This window comes from Tripterygium wilfordii, chromosome 8, assembly GCF_013401445.1.
Source record: "Tripterygium wilfordii isolate XIE 37 chromosome 8, ASM1340144v1, whole genome shotgun sequence".
Classification (NCBI taxonomy): Eukaryota; Viridiplantae; Streptophyta; class Magnoliopsida; order Celastrales; family Celastraceae; genus Tripterygium; species Tripterygium wilfordii.
In genome coordinates, this window is record NC_052239.1 from 1,504,608 (window position 1) to 1,518,723 (window position 14,116).

The 14,116-nt window shown below is 37.5% G+C and overlaps 2 protein-coding genes across 2 annotated transcripts; one reads left to right on the top strand and one right to left on the bottom strand.

The window, feature by feature from the left end:
- The first annotated feature begins 402 nt into the window (after positions 1-402).
- Positions 403-3,322, top strand: LOC120004074 (mitochondrial phosphate carrier protein 3, mitochondrial-like). Its single transcript, XM_038853307.1, has 6 exons — positions 403-829; positions 1,319-1,680; positions 1,761-1,804; positions 2,465-2,679; positions 2,793-2,917; positions 3,025-3,322. Exons 1-6 carry the CDS (start codon positions 527-529, stop codon positions 3,071-3,073), a joined length of 1,098 nt encoding a protein of 365 aa, XP_038709235.1. The 5' UTR covers positions 403-526; the 3' UTR covers positions 3,074-3,322.
- LOC120004073 lies at positions 3,282-9,845 on the bottom strand. The gene is made up of 14 exons (XM_038853305.1): positions 9,662-9,845; positions 9,480-9,576; positions 9,252-9,368; positions 7,883-7,980; positions 7,335-7,418; positions 6,993-7,126; positions 6,764-6,836; positions 6,624-6,669; positions 6,360-6,469; positions 6,155-6,262; positions 6,033-6,092; positions 5,784-5,845; positions 4,586-4,877; positions 3,282-3,872 (listed from the first exon to the last, which is right to left on the bottom strand). The coding sequence occupies exons 1-14, from the start codon at positions 9,737-9,739 to the stop codon at positions 3,660-3,662; spliced, it is 1,572 nt and encodes a 523-aa protein (XP_038709233.1). The 5' UTR covers positions 9,740-9,845; the 3' UTR covers positions 3,282-3,659.
- Between the last annotated feature and the right edge of the window lie 4,271 nt (positions 9,846-14,116).

A 14,116-nucleotide genomic window follows, 5' to 3' on the forward strand; every position in this document is an offset into this window, starting at 1 on the left:
GGGCTGATACCAAGTGCAGCAACCATGCTTCAACTAGTGCACCAAATGCACCAACATAAAATTTTGGCCCAACTTCTATACACGCAGATCCGACAATCCGAATTTAGATGCATATCGAATTACAAATTGTTTGTGGTTTTTACCACTTCCAGGATCTAATGACAATAGGATACCATAACTGGTCAAAAGTGAAGCGTATTTGAATTGTATAGACGACCTTTACGTCCATGCTGACATCTCGAATAAATGTTCCTCACCGTTCACGTCTTTGGTTGCTTAATATTTTAAGATCTCGCGGACAAATGGGAAGGTAGAGTCAACGGTCGGAAATTAGGGCAAAGTATTCAGACATGAAATACGGCGTTTATAAAACGCAGACATTTTCTACTTTTTCTCGCGCTCCAAACACTCCCCTGCAGATCTACCACAAACCTTCCGTCTTCCTCGTTCTCTGTCCTCTCGAAGAGGGACTACAGAACAAAGCCACAACTGAACCGTGACTCCCCGGGATCTCTTATTCTCTCTGATGGCTTTTCCCGATAACGCTCGCCAATCGCTCATCCCGAGCTTCCTCTATTCGTCCACGTCGGGATCGAAGAGAATCTCCGGTTTGGAATCCTTTGCGAACTCGACTCATGGATCACATCAATCGCCGTCGAGGGCCGGTAGCGTTGGTGCCGCCAGTAACTTTGTTATTCCCGCACCAAATGAGAAAATCGAGATGTACTCTCCTAGTTTTTATGCCGCGTGTACTGCCGGAGGGATCTTGAGCTGTGGCCTCACTCACATGGCCGTCACTCCTCTCGATCTCGTCAAGTGTAATATGCAGGTATATTCTCTTGATCGTTGTTCTACTTTGCATATTAAATGTTTCAACTATTAATTGTGTTAGGATGTTTAACTTTTGAATATTATCGAGTGCTCTTGAGGTTGAGATTTTATTGTTTTACTTTGCAAGTTTTGTTCTATTAGGTGTGCTGCCTGGAATTTTGAGAATCTTTTGTTTGGTTCATTCTTTTTCCTTTTGCCCCTTTATTTGGAAGGGTCTTGTTGAGAAGGCCATGTTTGGTGCTTATGAAAGATAGATGTGTTGCCTCAGTAAATTCGGATGGAATACTTTTAGCGGTGGACAAAAATCTCTGATATATTGTCTTGAGCTTCCAAAGGCTGACAAAAAATTATAATAACTAAACATTCTCATTTTATTGGGGTGAAGAGTGATGTTGAAACTTGATTCTCACATGAATGCGTTAGTAATGCTAGCAATAAGTGATCCACTTCTCTCATTGGAAAATGTGTTACCTGTCAAAAATCTTAGATTGACCCAGCAAAGTACAAGAGCATCACTTCAGGATTTGGAGTTCTGCTCAAGGAGCAGGGAGTTAAAGGTTTCTTTAGGGGTTGGGTGCCCACATTGCTTGGTTACAGTGCTCAGGGTGCCTGCAAATTTGGATTTTATGAGTTCTTCAAGAAGTACTACTCTGACATTGCTGGGCCTGAGAATGCTGCCAAGTACAAGACACTGATTTATCTTGCTGGTTCGGCATCTGCTGAACTGATTGCCGATGTTGCCCTTTGCCCAATGGAGGCAGTAAAGGTTCGTGTCCAAACTCAGCCTGGTTTTGCCCGCGGTTTGAGCGATGGCTTGCCAAAGTTTATCAAGTCTGAAGGTGCTCTAGGGTAAGAAACTAATAGAACTGCTGCAGCTTATTCTAAATTGTTGGTTTGGTACATATCTCACAAATTGTAAATGTTTGCAGGTTGTATAAGGGGATTGTTCCTCTTTGGGGCCGTCAAATTCCATGTAAGTAAGGCAAAACAGCTTCAGTTTATACACACATTGTTTCTTTTTAAATGCTTTGAGGTGATATATCTTGTAACTACTTCATGTCTGTGTGTTGTGACCTGCAGCAACAAATATTTAATGTTTTAATCCACAAATATTTTCTCTAACTTGACATGATATACTCTTTTGCTCTTTGCATTCTTTGGGCCATGTAAAGTGGTTTTATCATTGAAGTAGTAGAATTGCAGGAGTTCTATAGAATGTCTTATTATCAGAGCGTGGGTCATCAGAGTCCAACTAGGTATATATTTTAACATCCATCTCTCTTCATTTTGTTCATTTGTTGCATGGGCAGTGAGTGGCCAGTTGGTGGGATTTTGAAGTCGTGCAACTCTCTTTTCTAGCATTGTCGGTGTGGGTAGTAAAATCTCTTGAAGTATATCATTGGTTTCCAACTTCTCCATGAGATTTTGTTTACAGGGTATCTGCTGCTAACAAAATCTTGTTCCCCGTGTGTTGCCTTTGATGCATAATAACACAGTGACTAAGGACTTTATTGACAATAGTTTTCTTGTGCCAATAAATCCATTTGTTTGTGTTAATGCTTATGTAACTTTTGGGAAATGTTTCATTTTCTATTACAACTATTTTTTGAAAATGTAAATGGGTATTCTGCAGACACAATGATGAAGTTTGCATCTTTTGAGACTATTGTGGAGATGATTTACAAGCATGCTATCCCTACCCCAAAAGATCAGTGCACTAAGAGTCTGCAGCTTGGTGTGAGTTTTGCCGGTGGATATGTTGCTGGAGTTCTGTGTGCTATTGTCTCACACCCTGCTGATAATCTTGTGTCCTTCCTCAACAATGCCAAGGGGGCAACTGTTGGCGATGTGAGTGTTTATTTCACATTTGTATTCTATATAGCTATATATATGTATGGATTTATGTATTTCTGTTCCTTTGATTTGAACTCCATTATTTTCTTGGGCATTACCTGCTGCAGGCTGTGAAGAAGCTTGGATTGTGGGGTCTTTTTACGCGTGGCCTCCCTTTGCGTATTGTTATGATTGGAACCCTTACTGGAGCCCAATGGGGTATCTATGATGCCTTCAAAGTGTTTGTTGGGCTGTAAGTTCCAATCTTTATTTGTGTAGTTTGCTTTGTATTCATTCCTTTCCTCTTCGTTTATATTCATCTATTTCAACTTGAAATAATATGATGGGCGTCTATCACAGGCCAACCACCGGTGGTGTCACTCCGGCTCCTGCTGTTGCAAAGGCATAAGCTTGGAGATGGGCGGATATGAGCAGAATATTGTCTCTCTGCATACTCTCAACTTTTGATAGATTAATAACAGCAGGCTAGTTGATGCTTGCTCTAGGGGCATGCATTGTACTGTTTTGAGCTCTTTTTTTAAAATATTTCCGTCGTTCTTCTCGTTGTTCTACATGATTTTTTGGAGGATGGTTTTGATTTCATCCTATTTGAGACATTTGCAGAGCTACCTTTGTTTAATGATTTGATCGACAGAAATTCAGAATAATTTTTCTATCCAACATCCTGTCTGTAGGCATGTGTCACTTGTAAGTAACTACATACCTTTCCTTATTACAGCAAATTTATAATATTTTTGGTAATCAAAAACACCACCTCCAGCCGAACACAACCCGCAGAGCCGACAGATAAATTGTGCGAAACCAAACAGGGACAAATTCCACTGGGATTGAACCACGGAAACCCGCAGGTATGCCTTTGGCCGAAACTGATAACGAACTGGCTCGTACAACCCCCCACAGGCATGCCTTCGGCAAAAAAATCCCTTCCTTCTATGAAATATTATATTCTGGCTGTTACCTTTCCTGACAAGCAATTACGTTGTCCCAGTTTGTGTTAGTCTTAGAGGGAACACCGTGTCAAAGATGGTTCTTGCAAAAACATGCCGGACCTCCTCAAGGCTTCCCCAAGCTAACAAGTCATAGTTGATCTTGCTACCTCGCTTTGATACAAATCCCTTTCCCACACCATCTTGGATACAGTCAAAAATTCTACAAGTCCTTGAATACAACGGCAGGGACATAAATGCCTGCACTTCAGAAATTGCAGGGATCAGCTATGCTCATGAAAGAAGGCAAACTACATCATTATAAATGAGATTCTCTACTTAAAGGGGGTTGCACCAGATAATGCAAATCATGAGGAAAAAAGATTCAGCTCACAAATTGTAATGGCATATTCTAACCAGAAACCGAAAGCTACTCTAATAAGCACATTATTAACAAAGTAGTATTCAGAGTATCAAACTTTTGTCAGCAACCACACTCTAGAGGATTTGTTCCTATAGATTTAATTATGTTTTTGTTTTCGAATGCAGATAATAACTAACCGCAAGTTAGAATTGTCCAGGGCCATCCTCGCAGAGTCAATTAGACGCCCAATGGAAACAAGCTTTAAAATGTGTCATAACTTTAAATTTGCAGCTATGGCTGCCCAGCTAAGTAACCTTGGCAAGAAACAATCAAAACTAAACCAAAATAGGGTTCAGGCTTTTTTATAAGAGGGAACTATCATTCATAGAAATCATTTATTTGCAGACATCATCAAAACATAAAGAATACAGAGGGGGTCTAGACATGTTAAACGGAAACGTCCTTAAGTCAATATGTTCTTACCGATCGAATAAAAGATCAGGAAATACAGTTGTTTACTATCGCACTGCAGTTTTAGTCCAGTATGTGCATCACATATGTCCAATAACCACAAGCGAGGAGAGAGAGGGGAAGAAACTAAAGTACTCACCAGATCTGAATTTTGTGCTTGAAGGGTATAACATTTATATGTCATCTTAGACAGCACATCCCTAACAGAATCTGCAAGATGCATAACCTCGTTTGTAAGTTCTGGCGAATCGAGATCCTTGGGTTCTGATAATTCAGGAAAACTGATATCATGTGGCCTGGTGATTCTTTTTGTTATGTTTATTGCTTCTGACATATCCCCACCATTGTGGACAGCAAGGCTAAATGCAGCCACCACTAAAGGATCCCTAGGATGATCAGACAGTGCCTCATGGAAAGCCAAAATACCGACCCTGAAAGCATACAAGTTGGTCCAATTAGCAGACTGCTGTCTATCAGTGAAGCATATATATTTTATTTATATCAACACAAATCGGGACGAACCTAAACAGGGAAAACATGATCAGAACAATTCCTAAATAGTATCAAAACCGTTTAAAATGAACAAAATCCTGGAATCAAACTAGCGGAAATTATAATTGATTTATCTCACAGGGAAGAAATGGCCAAGTGGCCTGGTTAAAGTTAAACAGCAAACAAAAATTTATGCTGGGCCAATCGGCTCATATATTCAGCAATTCTGGATAACCTTAAGAGGCTCAACAAAATTTGAGGAACCTTTTCACTGCCAGATTGTGGTTGTGACTTGAGATAATATCATCAGGCTTCAAAAACATTTAAGATATATATGACTTAAGACGTGTTGTAAATAGTATACAAGAGGAGCAGGCAAGCTGAGCCTCCTGTTGGATTGCATAATTTCCCTCGAGAGAAGTACTTTTATCAACATTAATTCCTTCATTCCATAGCTACCATAATTGTTATTACCAAGAACTCAGAATATCAAAAGAGACACACAGAACAATTAGCCACCAAAACAATAGGCAATCAATAAGCTAACCTAGCATTTCAGAGTCAATGGAATCTAGAATACAAAAAATAGTGCTACAAACTGTAACTATTGTGCATCTTCATCAAAAGAGCACCCCACAACTTTTACACATAAGCTATTCTATTTGATTTTTGAAATTCTCTCTGCCATATGCCAAAGAGAAATGGTGAAATGAACCATGCATCAATGTTCAACTACACCTATGCTTTTGAGTAAGAAGGTATATGAGGGTAGAACAATGCAATTAATTGGTGATTAACCATTCTAAATAATGACAAAGTAAACCAAGTATTAAGTAAGACTTCACCATAGACTACTGTGGCATGGCCTGTTAGGTGCCAGGAGCTTATCCAAATTAGAAAACACAGCCTGCAGATGAAAAATTCAGAAAACTAAATCAATCAAATAATGTAGAACTTCCCGAACTTTGTAGAAAATATAACCTGAAAGCTATGGTTAAGTTGTTTTCTTTATTTACATATCAGCACTGGATACCAGATGAAGAATTAGTGCATTTATTAAACAAAAAAAATAGCATGGGAACAACCCAGATTACCAAAAGCATGTTAGATCTCGTATCACGTCTCCCAAAGCCTTGGCGCACAAAATATTCTGCCTGCAAGATGAATTTACATTAAACCTGTTGTTGTGACTAAAAAGAAGTATATGTAACTCTACCTGATTTGGTAGAAGCAATTCAAGAAGCCCGAATCTCCACAATAATCTCAGAGATGCTTCAGCAGAACCAAAAGCTAGCATGTAATTCACTTCCATCATGAGCCTTGCCTTAAAAATTTGTACACAAGTATAGTCAGAGAATAGTCATTTTCAGGAAGTAGAATTAGTAAACACCATATAAATATCAACAAAAAATTTCAAATACCTTATCCAGTCTCAATACTGAGCGAGAGAGACTTTTAACAAAATGAGCTGTTTCCCTTGATAAACTAAATCCCAAACGGGCAGCAATCCTTATTGCACGTAGAATGCGAGCTGCAAAAACATGAAAATTGAAATAATGTGAGATGTTCCTCTAAACAGCAGAAGGTGAAGTGCCAAACTATAAGCAAAAGTGCTGTGAAATTCAGGAAAAAATTAAACAATTAGTTTGCAAGATGCGGTAAAATCCATTTAAAATGTAGCATACCACAATCCTCTTGAAAAGAAGTACTTGCAGGAATCATAGTTCGTACCTATATCCGTGGAAAATAATACAGCGTCAATAAAAGCAGCCAAACAAATCTCTAAAAGTATATAAAATCAACAACACTGGGAAGACATGCACACTTTAGCTTTTCTTATATCTTCAATGCCTCTTGTGTAATCATACACCTTTTTTGAATATGGATCAAACATCAACCTGCAAAAATAAGAGATGATAAAAGGATCATAATGAATGTCATAACCATAGACAAATTAGTAATTAAAAGATATGATGCCGGACATATGATGTCATGCTACTAAAGAAAGTGGATGTTTTACGAATACTTTAAGTTGCAAGGGTCATATAAACAACCCGTTAATAGTAAAGTCTCGCTGCAAACAATTCCTCCATCGGTCAAAATCCTTGTCATCACAGCCAAAATGTCTCACCAGCTCATGATTTACATCCCCAGTAAACTTTTTCCTGGAGGTACTAAAACTTGAAACCTAATAACAGAGAAATTATTTTAAAAAATTCCATAAAAATCAGAGAAGAAGGTCCAACAAAATTTGGACAGTTTGAACTTTGAAGAGAAACTTGAACTTTGCCGTTACAGCCTAGGTCAAGATGAACAATGAATAAGCACTAGAAGAGGAGATTTCTCAATTATCAACACAAAGTTGGTTTCCATGGATAACATTAAGAGCAACGTACCTCCACAATGGTACCACCAATCTTAACATGACATATAGGGAATCGTCTGCCGACTATGCTACAGAAAGCAAACATCCCAACCACCTGCAATTTGGGTCCAAATTTACAAGGTTGTAAAAACACCTTGATGTTGCACTTATGGTAGTAGAATTGATGAAGATGATCCACACAACTTAGCAAATAGTTGTGCAGTCAATGCTTACCAATAAAGAAAAGAATTGAGATACTTTTTTTTTCATATACTCCATTATTCTATTACAAAACTCACACCATAACATGCCATACTTTATAAATCTACTTCTTATTGCTCCATCCTATTTTGAAAGGCTTACTGGCTACTGCAGTAAAATATAAGCCCTAATCTTTAATGAACAACAGTGGCAAAACAACGGACAGATTAACGGCTGATTGAAGTATATGCAGGATGCAGCATACAACATAATTTGTAGCACCTGGATAGAGGAGGTTAACTTTTGTTTAATGAAGGAAAAAAAATCATCACACCAATATAATTTCAACAAAATATAAAATTATAAACCAGCTGTAACCTTTTCAAGTTCAGCAGAAGTAAGTATGTCAAAGTCCTTTGGTATTCTATTTAAGATTAGATCCCGTACACAACCTCCTACAAGGTAAACTTCATAACCTGCAAGGAAAGGGAAAAATAATATCAAATTACTTTGGTTAGACTTAAACAAAGAGTCAAGTAGTGTTCAACGACGAGAACTGTGCAAGTGTTCCAATGATAAAGGTTGCACCTGCAAAATATGCTGCAAACTCTTTTCCATCGAAAAAGAAAGAAATCTACAATTTGAGGATGAAAAATTCGTGGTAGGTCAAACAAAAAAAATAAAAAGCACTGTGCATGTGCACTGCCCTACCAGCTTTATGCTGTCAAAGGGTTTTTGTTGAATACAACACTACAACTTCTTCATAATTTAGAGAATCAGCGATTTTCCTTAGACATATTTGCATCATTACCTGACAAGAGTTTCCAAATAATTGCTAAGGGACTACTAATATTATACTGCTAGAAATATAATGGCTTTAGATACTCTTCAAGGGGGGAGCCACGAAGGATGTGGTCTTTCCCACCACAGCCAGATATTGACCTAGACGACAGACCAGAGGAAACTTGGTGGTGGATTATAGCCTCATAGGTCCTACAGTACCAAACCAATGTTCTAGGTCTTTACGGATGCTGGAAGCTCCAATCCTGTTTAACATAATATCACTCAAAGCACGGTAAGTGGTTCCACAATTTAGTAGCCACTAGATAATTTCTGTGACATTCAATACCCCAAGCTGGTAAACTATCTTCAAGGTGCACTCACAAATTGCACTTTAATGACCAAAGGTGCAGATTTCATTGACCATACTAGAAAGGATGTTCTTCAGCTATTCTAGTTTTCCAGTAAACTGAGTGGATGTTAGCTGTGGATGAAATTAACTCTTGAAAGCCATGCAAAGAAAGGTACAGCACAATACTAATTCTTGTTTTTTGGACGACTAGAAGTTGATATTTTTACTACAATGCAAAGTAAACTACGGCCACCTCTTATAGACAAACAATTTATCAAATCTGCCAGAAAGATAAAAGAGGAAATGAAGGATACCAAGAGGGACTTCAATGTAACAAGAGAATCTAATATGAGCTTTTGTTGGTCTCACTCAACAACAACATTGGCATTGGAAGGTTGAGTAATGTGATATTGTTTTCTACAATGGAATCACCAAAGACATTTGCAAACAATAAATTCACATAATTCAATACACTTCCAAAGCTCTTAGTCTGTAAATAATCTTAAATACATTCTGTAATGGATTTGAATATGATAACAAAGAGAATTTAGCTTATCTGATAATTATCCAGAACAGTGCCAGCAATAAATAAATTGACTGAGAAGCAATTCGAACCTTTTTCTTTGAGAACATTGAGAACTTTCCTTGTAGGCTTCGGAATTCTTGAAGTCTTAATTCCAAGGTCCTTAGAATTCAATTTCTTCCTCCCAGGCATATCACTGTTCCATTCGCCTATCGCAGCCCAAAACATGACAAGACTATGAAGAGCTAATATTAAAATTAAAAAAAAAACTTCTATTATTTTGCCACTGACAAAAAACAACGATACAGAGCTTGACTTGCCTGTTCCCTGAGAAGTCGCAGAATTGTGAATTTTGCCATTAACATCTCTGTCAGCCGCATCTTGAGCTTCGACCACGGCAACGGAACTGAGCCGAACCTACAAAGACAAAAACGAAACAAATTGTTCAGCATACATAAAAACATTAACCGACTTACAGATTCATGTGTATATGTAGAAATACTTTGCGTATGCAGTGAACGAGTGAGGGCCTTAGAGTGACATGAGGTCTGCAAGCGAAAGTTAGTCCTGAAATCGCCATGGATAAGGGAATATCATTGGGCGATAGAATGAAAACCCTAGTAAATACCGCTACAAAGCTCGAACACGCGCGAGGGTTTTGGCGCTGCGAAGCGAGGGTTTTAGGAATTAGGAAGTGACTGTTGTCACGTCCTTTCGCGTAATCGTCTGCAAAATTTGAAATCTAATCCTTTCAGCCCGTTGTACAAGTAGAAATTGTTCATGAACAAGCCCATCACGGGTATTTAACATATCAGCCCACTTATAGGCCCATTAAGGGTCCAATAAGGTGAACTCCAAACCTGTTTGGGCTTCAGGCCCTTTCAGGCCGAACGTATGAAGACAGAAGCAGTGTCCTGCCCAAATAAAACCCCAGGCCCAAGCCAGTTGTCAAATCCTCCTCGGTGATGCCGAACTCGTATGATTCTCGTCTAATGGTTTGAAAATTATAGACTCAGGAGAACTCCATAGTTCTTTTTCTGTTATCAACCGAACAGGTGGGTCAGCTCTAAACTAGTTGACTGCTAACCCAGTCAACTTCACACCTACTATAGGTAAGATCGGGCTAAAGCCAATGCAGAGGCGAATTAAAACAAAGCCCACAAATGAGAGTTAACTTCACAAAGTCTCCCATGGACATTTGGCGCATGCAATGAAATAACGGAGAAACTATTGACATAATAGTTGAACTTACGATCACCCTCATGCGTTTACAATAAATTACCACAATCAAATTCTCCATTCCAACCAAAAACTTGTTTGTCTGAGATTTCCAGTAACCTCATCCTTAAGCCATAAAGCATGAAGCCAACTGTAAGAAACTCACAATTGAATTGACCTTTTGTACATACGTTAGTGTATTCAAAATAACAACATAAACCTATATCTCTCTATTTCGAATAAAAACGACCCATTGTCCCCCACAAAGCACGATATATCCATCTATCGACAAAAGCCTAAATTAGATTGAATGGTAATTCCAAGATGAAGCATTTGTGATGACAGCTTGACGGAGGAAGATATATATATATATGGAAGGCATCAAGGAGAGTCGTGGCTGACTGGAATTCCAATGGCAGTTTGTACTTGAATGTAAGGCTATAGACTGTGTTGCTCATCATTCCAATTGTCAATTATCGATGATGATATTTTGTCCTGTCGTCTAAGTCTTAGATTTGATTCATGGGGGAGGAGATAATAACTTGTCTTGATTCTTTCATTTCTTTGGAGGTGTGTGAAAAAGAGTCTTCAATTGATGTAAGCATGAAAAACAATATTGACAAATTAAAGTGAAATATGGTAGTGTGACGACAATCTTTAGTCAATTCTAATTGATTTGGTTTGATTTGATTATTTTGTTACGATTTAAGGATATGGAATTTAATTTGTTTTAGATTATGGGTTGAAATCTTCCTATTCTCGAAAATTATTTACCGATTTAAGGATAAATCAATTTAATTAATTCGACATGATTTAAGGATAAATCATGTTTTGATTGGAGTTGGCGTGGAATGGTTAACAGCTAGCTAGCTGGTGTTTATGCATGCAGTTTATAACAAAACGTTACAATTTGATTAAAGAAAATCTGCATGGGAATCGCTAGCTAGCACGTCGCTTTTAAGGATATCTCCCGGAGAGAGCCATCCGAAAGTTCCTAAAACTTTCTCAGCTCACAAACTTAGCATCTGCTTCACATATATATATGTCGCCAATTTAATGGATATGACATATATAAGTGAGTGGACAGTGGTGGTGGTGTCAATTAGTGAAGCATCTCTTTCCTTACGCGTACTACCCACATTATATGGTATCTTTTATTTGGCACGACATTTTTCAACTCTCATGCCATTGGACCCCATTATATTATTTATATATATATGTGTGTGTGGATCTTATAAAGAAACACGGATTTGTCGTCATTTTTAACTTTGTCCATCCTACTCCATCTTTAATAGTTTAATTACCATCTAAATTTGATATATATATATATATATATATATATATATATATATTTTTTTTTTTAAGTTCAAGGATTTGGGGAGGGGTTGTACTTGAACCCACGTCCTAATGGATAGGTCAATCCTTACATGCCAACCATTCGCCATTCTACTACAGATGGTTTGGCATATATATACATGCGAGGAGCCGAGGAATGAAACGTAACAATTCACATAAGAGAGAATGACGTGATATTTCAAGACCACTAACTATATATGTATTTGATAATATCAAAATACACTTCACTCAAACAATGGACTTGTGACAGTCTATGTTTCAACTCTAAAACTGTATCTCAGTACTTCACTGTCCATACCTTGGCAACAACTAGATACCTTGGAACACCCGGCAGGATTATCTCGGATAAAACTAGGAAGATCACAAGGAGTCCAAAAAGAATGGAACTCACTAGGAAGAATATTTCTCCAATTTGAATGCCAAAAGAGGTTGTTTATTAGTAGAGCTATAACTTTCTTAAAACAAGGATCATACTACACAACGGAGTAGAATTTATTCTACCACTATGATAAAACACCTCCAAATAGGTACCACACACACGATTTACTATTTTCGCTTACATAATTGAGATCTTCGATTTATGAGTTCTCAAACTTCTGCTTCTTCATGTTCTGACTTAAGCATCAGAATGTCTTTCCTGAGGAACACACCTCGGGAGACTTTTTGGCTTACGTTTGCTCATTTCGCAGAGTGGCACCATTCAACATCAACAACATTCGAAGATCCTAGTTTTACCATCTTGATACGTCGGCAAACTGAACAAGATTTGCACATCATCACACATATATTTATATATTGAAAAACAAAATTCAGGTGACAATGACATATATATATTGGCATATAATTGTTACTAATGTTGATAAAACGGTGAGATAGGTACGTACCCCCACAATCACGCGGGCAGTCTATTGTCAGTTTCAATAGATATGCTACCAAAACCCCTAAATCTTCTTGTTATTTGTTAAATGTTTTGATATATATGCATGTACCGACCGTCCAAAACAACGTTGTTCGCAATGAAGATTTATGGACATGACAATTGACACTTCAGTCTTCATAAACCCATTTTAATTTGACGAACTTTAATTTGCTCAACATTAATTTTAGCAGAAGGAAATGCACGTGATGAATTGTACTATATAATCATGTTGTATATATTTATAAGTTCGAGTGTTTGGATTAACAAGTCCAAAACTCCCATTAAGACTGGATTTGGCATGTTATGTCGGTAATGGAGGACTTTTGGTGTCAGGTAATAATACTATGTTGGTCATAATCCTAATTTTCAATATATCACTCAGATACGCAAAAAAGTAGGAATTATATATATACATACATACATACATATATATATATATATATATATGGTTTTGTCCAAAAATCCTAGCAGTAATATGTATACAAAGTGTATTTTCCAACTATACGTGATCATCAATGATATTGACATGCACAAAGATAATCCGGATTATGAGAATTATATTCGGAAAACTACCACACATCATGATTTGTCCTAAGAAATTAATGCAAGAATGAACTTGAAGAAAGAGACCAAATTTATTACAAGTTTGCAACACCTAATTAATCTATCTTCTTCACCATCTTCAAAAAATTAGGAGAAAGGATAATCAACCACGGAATCTATAAATTAATTTGTTTGGTAATTAAATATCTTGTTATTATCAACATAATATCGAAGGGATCCACTCGATCACCGACTAGCGAATTGAAAACACCGAATGTGGGGAGAAATTATTCAGTGGACTTGGTATGTCATGTCACATACTAATGTGGTGTGCCACGACCAATACTAATATGACATTTCATAGAGGTTGATGTCAAATCATGAGTGGTTGAAGATCATTTGAAATTTTAATTATAAACTAATTACTTTCATTTGTGATCATCATAATTTGACATAACAACTCATGAAATATCATAATATTATTGATCTCGGTATATCACACCAACATATGACATGGCATATCGGAGCCGCTAAGATGTGAATGGTGGCTTTCAGCCCTTCATGGAGAGAGAGCGAGAGAGCGCTCCCGATTATAGTAATGAATGAATGGATCATTCGGCCGGTCAGATCCAGAAACGACGACGCAGCGCAGCAGAAAGCAAGGACTCGGTCAGTACGACTCACTCCATGCACACATGAAAACAAATAAGAGAGGGCCCTTTAATTTACGTACCCAACTGATATATGTATAGGTCGCGTATGAAAGAAAAATACTAAAAGACTTTTCTACTCCTCATCAACATTCAAACCATCCACAAAAGTTCAAATCCAGAGACAGTTAACCCTGTAGGAAAATAAGAAGGCAAGTTGCTCTTAAAAGGTAACAAGACTATTCTCATTAACTGTAACTATCAAATCAAA

Excerpts from the sequence above, each read along its gene's own strand:
- LOC120004074 (XM_038853307.1), top strand. The coding sequence starts at position 527 with ATGGCTTTTCCCGATAACGCTCGCCAATCGCTCATCCCGAGCTTCCTC. Across the intron at positions 1,681-1,760 it reads AAGTCTGAAGGTGCTCTAGG|GTTGTATAAGGGGATTGTTC; the intron begins GTAAGAAACTAA and ends AAATGTTTGCAG. Across the intron at positions 2,680-2,792 it reads AGGGGGCAACTGTTGGCGAT|GCTGTGAAGAAGCTTGGATT; the intron begins GTGAGTGTTTAT and ends TACCTGCTGCAG.
- LOC120004073 (XM_038853305.1), bottom strand. The coding sequence starts at position 9,739 with ATGGCGATTTCAGGACTAACTTTCGCTTGCAGACCTCATGTCACTCTA. Across the intron at positions 9,369-9,479 it reads TGCGACTTCTCAGGGAACAG|GCGAATGGAACAGTGATATG; the intron begins GCAAGTCAAGCT and ends GGGCTGCGATAG. Across the intron at positions 3,873-4,585 it reads AAGCACAAAATTCAGATCTG|GCATTTATGTCCCTGCCGTT; the intron begins GTGAGTACTTTA and ends TCTGAAGTGCAG.